At 35.9% G+C, this 10010-nt stretch overlaps 1 protein-coding gene across 1 annotated transcript in view; it reads left to right on the top strand.

Moving 5' to 3' along the window:
• The window catches only part of Erlec1 (endoplasmic reticulum lectin 1), a 30555-nt gene that overhangs the window by 4976 nt on the left and 15569 nt on the right, over positions 1 to 10010 (top strand). The window contains exons 2-8 of the mRNA XM_010615822.3: positions 1542 to 1646; positions 3300 to 3380; positions 4202 to 4279; positions 4408 to 4471; positions 5083 to 5117; positions 7922 to 8145; positions 8238 to 8367. Coding sequence (XP_010614124.1) covers positions 1542 to 1646; positions 3300 to 3380; positions 4202 to 4279; positions 4408 to 4471; positions 5083 to 5117; positions 7922 to 8145; positions 8238 to 8367 — 717 coding nt within the window. The remainder of the gene's footprint in view (positions 1 to 1541; positions 1647 to 3299; positions 3381 to 4201; positions 4280 to 4407; positions 4472 to 5082; positions 5118 to 7921; positions 8146 to 8237; positions 8368 to 10010) is intronic.

Genomic DNA, 10010 nt, shown 5'->3' on the forward strand with positions numbered 1-10010 from the left:
TAGTGTCCCTTTTTTTTTTTGTTTCTTCAGTACTAGGGATCAAACTCAGGACCTTGTGCTTGCCAAGCAGGTAAGATGTCACTGATCTACATCCCCAGTCTCACTTTTCTATGAAAATGACTATAATGTTTGTTTTAAAGGTTCATGAGTCAATAAATATAAATCACTTAAAACAGGACTTAGGATTTAGCTCGGTGATGCCACTGCCTGTCTTGTAAGCACAAGGTCCTGAATTCAATCCCTGGTACCAAAAGGAAAAAAAAAAACTGAAAGCAGTCAGCCTTCCACATCCATGGATCTGCATCTATAGATTCAACTGACTCAGATAAAAATATTCAGGGAACTGAAAAAGTATGATCTTTTTTTTTTTTTTTAACATTCCCTAAACAAATCATCATAACAAGTATCTTACTGAACTTTTACATTGTATTGAGTATCGTAAGTTATCTAGCTTTGATTTTAATTCTAAAGGAGAGTCTGTATAAATCCTAAGTGTTTTATATAAGGAATTTGAGCATCTACAGATTTTGATACTCAGGGGTCTTGGAACCAGTCCCCCTGGATACCGATCAACTGCTATACTGTCACGGATAGAGCTCATACTCATTGCAGCCATGCGCGAGTGTGTGTGTGTGTGTGTGTGTGTGTGTGTGTCTTGGGAAAACATTGCCCTAATTTGCATTTGTGTTGAGGATTACATTGGTTCTTGGCCAGGGATTTAGTTCAGTGGTGCCACACCTGCCTCACAAGTGCAAGGTCCTGAGTTCAATCCCTGGTACCAAAAAAAAAAAAAAAAAAAATTACATTGGTTCCAAGTAGTACTGGAGATATACACACACACATATTTAGTGATTATTATTAAATTATTAAATTGAGAAAAGAACTGGAGATATAGATACACACACACATATTTAACGATTATTATTAAATAGAGAAAAGAACAGATTACTTAATAAAAAGTGAATCTTTCTTTGCTGGGGAAGGCCCAAGAGTACAGTGGTTTCACAGTACTTTAAGAAGATAAAGGTAAAGAGAATTGTGTCTCATAGAATGTCAGAAAGCAAAGATTTCAGCAGGGTGCCATGGGACATGCCTGTAATCCCAGCTACTCAGGAGGCTTAGGCAGAAGGGTTCCAAGTTTGAAGCCAACTCAGTTGTAAAAAAGGAATAGGAATGTACCTCAGAGGTAGATCATACGTGCACCACTTGGCTCTGGGTTTAATCTCAGAACCACTCCCCCAAAAAAGAAGTTTCATTGCCTCTTAACCAGTATTTCACTGCTTTTTATTCCCTATTTTAATATCAGCTTATTGTATTACTACTTTTTTCTTACTCCAAACTATTTTTTTTTATATTGTAGCACCAAGATAAAGGTTATTTTGTTGTATAAAAATGTGTAACTATTTTCCCTGGCTTTGAAAATATGTCTTAAAAATCTTCTGTTGAAATGATAAATGATAAATCTTTGTTCTAACTAGGACTAAATTTATTTAATGCAATTTAACTGAAGAAAGTAATTATATGTTTTGTTCTGTTTCTAGCCCACAACTGGAGTTTTGTATAAAGAAGATAACTATGTCATCATGACAACTACACACAAAGAAAAATATAAATGTATACTTCCACTTGTGACAAGTGGAGATGAGGTCAGTTTGGTTTTGTTTGTTTGTTTTGTACTGGGGATTAAACTCAGGAGCAAGGCAGGTGGCAGCACCACTGAGCTAAGTCCCTGGCCTTGAGGTCAGTATTTTATGAGAGTCTTGACAATCCTTTTCACCAAAATTAATTATTAAGAATACTAGAAACTTTATTAATGAAATTCTCACCCTGTTTTAGTGTAAAAATATTAATCATTTTTATTATTCCTAAATTCTTTGCCATTTTGGAAAAATTAGCAAAATTACTGTTTTAAATGAAAGTACTGACTTTCTTTTGCAGAAATAAGAGCTTAAGAGGGCAGGGGATTTGGCTCAGTGGTGCCACGCCAGCCTCACAAGCGCAAGGTCCTGAGTTTGATCCCCAGTTCCCATCCCAAAAGAAAGAAATGAGAGCTTAAGATCTGTTTAAGATGCATGTATGCCATTCTCATAAAGAGTTTCTTACACATAAGTTTATAAGTACTTTGCTTTCTCACTACCCTTAGCTCCTGCCCTTTTCTTTCTCCTGAAATGCCCTACTGCCTCTTACCCATCCTTCAAGATAGCAGCTTCTGTTGAGATAAAGCAGGAGGGGCAGACAGTCTGGTAAATGGAAAGGACAACAGCCTAGGAGCCAGGAGACTTAAGGGTAGCTGCAGTTAGCTCTAGGACCTTGAACAGATTTGAAACTCCATTCCTATACTTAGTAAATCTAGTTAGCCAATTATATAATTTTTTTATGACCTGTAAAACAGAAAATTAAACTCAGTCCTTAAATTTTGGTCCAATTTGGGAAGGGAATTTAGCTGAGTGGCACTTCGCCTACCTTGCAAGCTGAAGGTCCTGAGTTCAATTCCCCAGTACCAAAAAAACTTTTTTGTTCCAATTTGAAATCTAAGACAGCTGTTTCATTTTCTTTTAAATCTCCTAAAACACAAATATACACACAGAGAACCTTAAAAATACATTTGGCATTCAAGTCTGAAGTGTAACAAATGTGAAGGAAACTGAAAGTACCTTAAAACTTTGCAAGTTTCAACCATTCTGAGGCTTTCATAGCTAGAATTTGTTTGAATAGAAGCATTTAAAAATTCTGAAATAGGTTTGTAAAATTTGCTCAGAAGACTGATGCTTAGAAACCTTTTTTTCAAAAGAGAGGCTAGGTGTGGTGGCGCACAACTATAGTCCCAGCACTCAGGAGGCTGAGGCAAAAGGATGAACATGAATTCAAGGCCAGCTTGGGCTACATAATGAGTTCAGGCAGGGCCAGCCTGGAAAGCAAAGTGAGACCTTCTCTCAAAAAAAACAAAACAAAGAAGAATCAGGCATGGCAATACACACCTGTAATCCCAGCACTTGGGAGGCTGAGGCAAGAGGATCACTGTGAGTTCGAGGCCAGCCTGAAATACATAGCAAGACCCTGTCTCAAACTAAAACAAGAATGAAAAAGCATAAGTAAAAAGAAAGAATGAATACTGTAGAACGTTATTCTATAACTCCATATTTTATACTTTATTTGAAAGAAGTGGTATACTATAGGATTTTTACTTTTTTCCTTTGTTGTTTCGAAGTATTTGTGATTTAACCAGTGAGTTAATACTCAAACAGCAGAGTTGGGTGAAGTTATAGAAAAACTGTGTTTTAACTCCAGTTCTTTCTTAGGAAGAAGAAAAAGATTATAAAGGCCCTAATCCAAGAGAGCTTTTGGAACCGCTGTTTAAGCAAAGCAGTTGTTCTTACAGAGTATGTATTTTTTGTTCTTTGATAACTAGAAAATAAATTTCCAGCAGCTAGTAGACCCTTGAAATTACTTTATGCATTTCTTCTTACCTTATGCTATCATTTTTTAGGTGCAAATCTAAATTATTGTTTAGTAGTATTTTGTTTATTTAAATTCTTACATGGAATGTGCAATAGACATTCAAAAAATACTGATATCACAGTATCACTTTCAGCCAGCTGTGGTGGCTTGTAATCCCAGCACCCTGAAAGCTGAGGCAAGAAATTTTAAGTTAGGCCTGCCTGGTCCATACAGTGAGACCTTATCCTAAATAAAGAATCTTTAAATCATCAGTTACTAAACTACTGTGAATGCTTCAGCTCAAAAGAAAGTCATCCCCTTAGCTAGCACAATTTCCATTAAAATTATTATTTTATAATGGAGAATATCATTCTTAAGCCAGGTAGTTAATAGCTATCCTACTATATTCTGGGCCTTTTTTTTTTTTTCTTAACATAATTCTCATATAGCTAACTGATGAAAATATGAAAATAATGACCTCAGAAATTCACTTTTTTTTTTTATGCCGGGCATTGTGGCACATGCTTGTAGTCCCAGCACTTGGGAGTGTGAAGCAGGAGTTGAGGCCTGCAAGTTTGAGGCGAGCCTGAACTGCATAGCTAGACGCTGTCTCAAAAGAAATTTTTTGAGACCTAATTACGAGTGTCAGCTAATAAAAGGTACTGTAAATTTTGAAGAAAATCTGCTCAACTACTTAAAATACCAAAATAATTCATTTGAGTTCAATGATTCTTGTATACTTAAACACATTCATCTTTCTTAGATTGAGTCTTATTGGACTTATGAAGTATGTCATGGAAAACATATCCGGCAGTATCATGAAGAGAAGGAAACTGGTCAGGTATGGTTTTCTTCAAAATATAAAGTGGAAAACATAAAGTGAGAAGTTTCATAATGAAACTGATAATTTAAAGTTGTATCCTTAAAAATATATTTGCAAAATACTTACTGTATTTTTTCTTAATATAGAAAATAAATATTCATGAGTACTACCTTGGGAATATGTTGGCTAAGAACCTTCTATCTGAAAAAGGTTGGTCTTTACACCATGATTTGATAGTAATACTGGAATTTGGTTTAATATTTATGTTCAAATTGAAGTTTAAGAGATTTTGTTAGAAACTGAATTTTAAAACACTTAAATAATTTTATGAACTTTATAAAACTTTTTTGAAGAAGCCATTGTTTTCATTATTTTCTGCTCTGGCAAACATACTTTTTCTTATGCTCATAAATGAAAATTTTGTTTGACCTATATTTCTCAGACTGGTCAGTTAATTTAAATAAAGCTTTCTACTGGGATAAAAATATTTCCATATTTCCATGTAATAGAGTATTGTGTAGATAAATATGTAAGATTAAATGTGACCAAATTCTCATTAAAAAAAACCCATGCCAAGGAAACTAAAAGTAGTAGGATAGGGCTGGAGATGTAGCTCAGTGACAGAGCACTCCCCCAGCATGCACAAAGCCCTGGTTTGAACCACAGCGCCAACACCCCCCAAAAAAGAGAAAAATCATGTGTATGTTTGGATCTTTTGAAAGAAGTTTGGGTCACAAAGTTGGTTAAGGATTTAATCACTTGTGTCTTGTATGTGTCATTGCCCATGCTTTCCACTTAATTTCTCTTACATTCTTCCACAGAACGAGAAACAGAAGCAAAAGAAAAATCAAGTGAGGCAAGTTACAAATGCTCATTTTTGCTCTTAACATTTATTTTTAGTAATTTATACAATTTAATTGAAAAAATACAGCCTTGTATTCTATAATTATCCACTATCTCAAAGGATTAGGTGAAAAATTTACAGTGTATTTAGCTTTTCTGAGTTACATTGAGATCCTTCTATTTACTTTTCTTAAGTACATAACTAAATACCTGAATAAACAGATCTATCATATTATATGTGGGAAAGATTCTGTACTAGCATTATGTTCCTTTAGTACTTAGCAGTATTAGAAACAATTTTAATAAGACCTTTTACGTTTTTTTTTCCTCCTGTTCTCAATCTCCTGTGAATGAAACCGAAAAAACTATATTCATAAATAACAAGCAACCAGATTGCAAGCATCTTAAAAGCAGGAACTGTCTTTTATCTCTTCAATCCACATTGCAAAGGAAACTGCCAGACATTATTGTAGGCACTTCATAAATTGCGGGAGGGGGTGTGCTGGGATTGCACTCGGGACCTTGGGCTTATGAGGCATGTATGAGGGCTGGGCATACATGTTTACTAAATGAATGGATAAATGAAGCCTAAAATAATAGAATTATTTTAAAAGAATGATCCCTCAAAATAAGTGCCTATTCACAGTGTTTAAATACCCACATAGTTGGGCCAGGGATTTAGCTCAGTGGTGCTGCTGCCTGGCTTTCAAGCACAAGGTCCCAAGTTTGATCCCCCTACCAAAACACAAACAAAAAACCTTAAATACCTACATAGTTAGAGAGGAGTTTTTTTTGTTTTGTTTTTTTGAGGCAGGATCTCCCTTTGTAGTTCAGGCAGGTCCTGAACTCAATATGAAGCCCGGGCTGGCCTCAAACTCCAGGCAATCCTGCTGCCTCAGCCTCCTAAGTGCTGGGATTACAGTCATGCGCCATCTCACCTAGCTCCAGAAGAGCTTTTTTTTTTTTTTTTTCCTTCAAACCCAAGATTTTTTTTTTTTTTTTGAGATTCATACTGTGTACTTCAGGCTGGACTTGAGCTCACTGTGGAACCCAGACTAGCCTTGAACTTGCAACAATACTCCTGTCTCAGCCTCCAGAGTACTGGAATTATAGGCATGCACTACAATACAAGACTGATAGAGGCTGTTTGTATGAAGGGCTTAGTATCATAATGATACTTTTATTAGAAGTAAAATTAAATGGAAAAGGCCTTGAAATTTTTTTTTTTTTTTTCTTTTTTTGAGATAGGGTCTCACTATATAGCCCAGGCTGGTCTGGAACTCATAGCGATCCTCCTGCCTCAGCCTCCTGAGTGCTGGGATTACAGACGTGCACTACCACGCCCAGCTGAAAGTTTCTTAATAGAGATGCTTGTATCTTAACAAGGATATTTTGGGGGGAATTGATTTTAATATAGCCAGCATGCTTGTCTCTAGTCCCAGCACTAGGAGTCTGAGATAGGAGTGTTGCAAGTTAGAGCCTCATGTAGGCAATTTAGTGAGTCAGTGAAACCCTGTCTCGAGTTAAAAAATTTAAAAGGGGCTGGAGATGTAGCTCATTGCAAAGGTCCAGTCCCCAGTACTGGAAAAAAAAGATACCAACCTTTGAAATAAAATATTTATTTACTGTGACTCTGGAGGGTAGCAGATTGGAACTCAAAGTGTAAAATAATGAATGAAGAGAAAGAGAGGGATAAGGGCAGATGGCTAGCATTAATTGAGCCCCAACTTGTAAGCCAGACACTGCCAGGCATTTCACAAAAGCTGATGTATAACTCTCCCAAGAGTCTTTTAGTATCATTGTACTATTTATATATGGCAAACAAATTTAGTCAAGGTCATAAAGCTAGCAAATTCAAAGCTTTGAACTTAGGAGTCTTAATTTCAGATAATAGGGCAAAAATGGCATACAAGGAAACTGTAAGGTATTTTTCTCATGAAACATTTTCTTATTGCTTGTTTTGGTGTTGGCACCAGCAGGGTGCCAAAGTGATGAAAGATGAGATCCCTGCCTCCACAAGGCAAGGCTTGCTGGGACATGATAGTAATGGTGTCTTCTTAAAGCTCCTTACATTAGATCTGTTTATGCTTATGTAGAGAAAAGTATGGAAGCTAACTCCTTAATAATATTTGGCTTCTCAATTATATCCTTTACTCCCCTATTCCATGAAAACTTCTGAATTTGTCATTTGCTAGCCTTGAAAAGATTTGCACAGTTTATATGCTAAAATGTATGTGCTGTTGATAACGGAAAAAGAGTAAACAGCTATATGTACCAACAGTATATTCTATTTTATACAATATTGATTTACTGTCTAGCCCTACTCTTTTGTCAAATCAACAGTCTGTGTAGAATCTAAACTCTTAGTCATTCTCTATTCAAGTTGCAGCACCACTGAGCTAAATCCCCAGCCCAGCAAGTTCTTATATTTTATCTTAGTTTCTTTATTTAGAACTACTGAGAATAACTCGTATTAACTTGATCTTGGGTCTGGGCATATAGATTAGTGCAAGAGCACTTGCCTAGTATGTGCAAGGCCCTGGGTTCAATCCCTAGCACTGCAAAAACAAAAATACTTGATTTTGTAGCTCTTTATATAAATGTATTTTGATTTAATGTCTTAATTTTAGAGTCATGTGCTCAAACAAGAACTTATGAATCAACATTGATTAGAGGGTGAATTTGAAATACAATAATGTTACCTTTCTGTTTAATAAATAAAATGTAGTTTTCTAACATCTTTCAGAATAATTGCTCCCATTCTCATCACCTCCTCAATTTCTAATGAAAAGTCTGTCTTATACTCTCTTTTTAAAGATTCCCACTAAAAATATTGAAGGTCAGATGACACCCTACTATCCTGTGGGAATGGGAAATGGTACACCTTGTAGTTTGAAACAGAACCGGCCCAGATCGAGTACTGTGATGTACATCTGTCATCCTGAATCTAAGCATGAAATTCTTTCAGTAGCTGAAGTTACAACTTGTGAATATGAAGTTGTCATTTTGACACCACTCTTGTGTAATCATCCCAAATATAGGTAGGATGTGCATTTAATATTTTAAACATACAATTCACACAGGCTTTACAGTATTCTTTGCTTAGCTTTAATTCTTTCTTGTTACTGAATAGGTTCAGAGCATCTCCTGTGAATGACATATTTTGCCAATCGCTGCCAGGATCTCCATTTAAACCCCTCACTCTGAGACAGTTGGAGCAGCAAGAGGAAATACTAAGGGTACCTTTTAGAAGACATAAAGAGGTATGAGAATTATCTAATGATAGTTTCTCAGTGCTTCATTTTCTTTTTTTGGTACCAGGGATCGAACTCGTGTCCTTGCACTTAGAAGGCAGGCTGCAGAAACGCTGAATCCCTGACTTCATTTTCTAACTTTTAGAAAAATATCCTAATAGTTTCTATAGTATAGTAGTAGCAGTTTATTTCCATTGGCTCAGAATTTTAAATCCCAGTTCTTTTCATTGAATTAAATTCTTTCCCTATTCTTTTACTTCTCAGAAACATTTTAATGTTAACATTCTCTTATAATAATAATTTCATAATATTTTAAAGTTTGACATCCTGTGCATTGTAGTTAGTTTTTTAGGTAGTTGCCACAGCTGAACCACTTGAAAAAAATAGACTGCAACTCTATGTTCTCCTCACATTTTATTCTTCAGGTCATTGCTGTCCTCTGACAACTTCTGAATACTGCTTCCCCCTTTTCCTATCCTTTTCATTTGTCTGTTGGACATAGCCATATACAAACCACACACACTTTTAGTCTTCTCGCACGATTTTTTTTTCTTTTATGTTGCCTCTTATCTTCTCCAAGACTTGCTCTTTTTTTGAGACAGTCTCACTATGTAGTTCAAACTGACTTTGAGCTCATGAACTCATTACGTAGCCCAGGCTGACCAGTCATCCTGCCTAAATTCCCGAGTTGCTGGGATTACACATGTGTGTCACCACACCCACCTTCCAAAGCTTTTAAAGCACTGTGCTCTACCTAATTTGAGTCATTTTTCTCACCTGTCTCTTGATTTAGCCATCAGTGTTATCTTCTAAACGTTTTTCAAATCTATCTCAAATAATGACATCTAGTGGCTCAAGATCTCAGTATTTCCCTAGATCAAAAACTGGTCTCTTTACAAGTCTGCTTTTTAATCTTTCTCACTTGGAAATATGCACTTTCTAAAATGAACATTTGAAGCTGATATTTCTGGCATTTTGCTAATGCTTGGCATGCTGTGGATACTTAACTAATACTTACAGTAAGATCTGTGTCTTCTCTTCTTCCCAAATACTTTTTACAAAAGTACTTCTGGATTCCTTGTGAGTGCTGTGACAACACTGTTCATCTGTTGAGGAAAAGTACACTTACATTATTCCACAGTTCTATTTGGAGTACTGTACCAAAAGATTCAAGCAGAAATTCTCTGATCGATTATGATCTAAGTACTGACGGGTACTGAAGAGTTGGCTGAAAAGGCTTCACAAATTTCAACTTTTGTTAGTCTTCATGGGAAAATTACCCACTTTCTTTTCTTTAAGTAAATGTATTTATCTGTCAGGTGAAAAAAATGAATTTTTCTAAAGCTGTAAATGATAGTGCCTTCAAAATATTCAGAATCTTTAGAACACACGAAAATTTTATGTGATAACTTCAAATGAATGGTCCCTTAAAACTGGGCAGAGCTGTCTGAGGTGGTACACACCTGTAATCCCAGCTACTCAGATCACAAGTTAGAGATCAGCCTAGCCAATTTAATGAGAACGTGTCTCAAAATTCAGCAAAGGACTAGGAATGAACCCCAGTGGTAGAGTACTTGTCTAGCATACTCAAAGCCGTTGGGTTCAAACTCTGATACCACCCCCCAAAAAAAAAAAAAAAAAAAAAAACCGAA

Source organism: Fukomys damarensis, unplaced genomic scaffold, assembly GCF_012274545.1.
Source record: "Fukomys damarensis isolate Sample0158 unplaced genomic scaffold, DMR_v1.0_HiC HiC_scaffold_2, whole genome shotgun sequence".
Taxonomy (NCBI): Eukaryota; Metazoa; Chordata; class Mammalia; order Rodentia; family Bathyergidae; genus Fukomys; species Fukomys damarensis.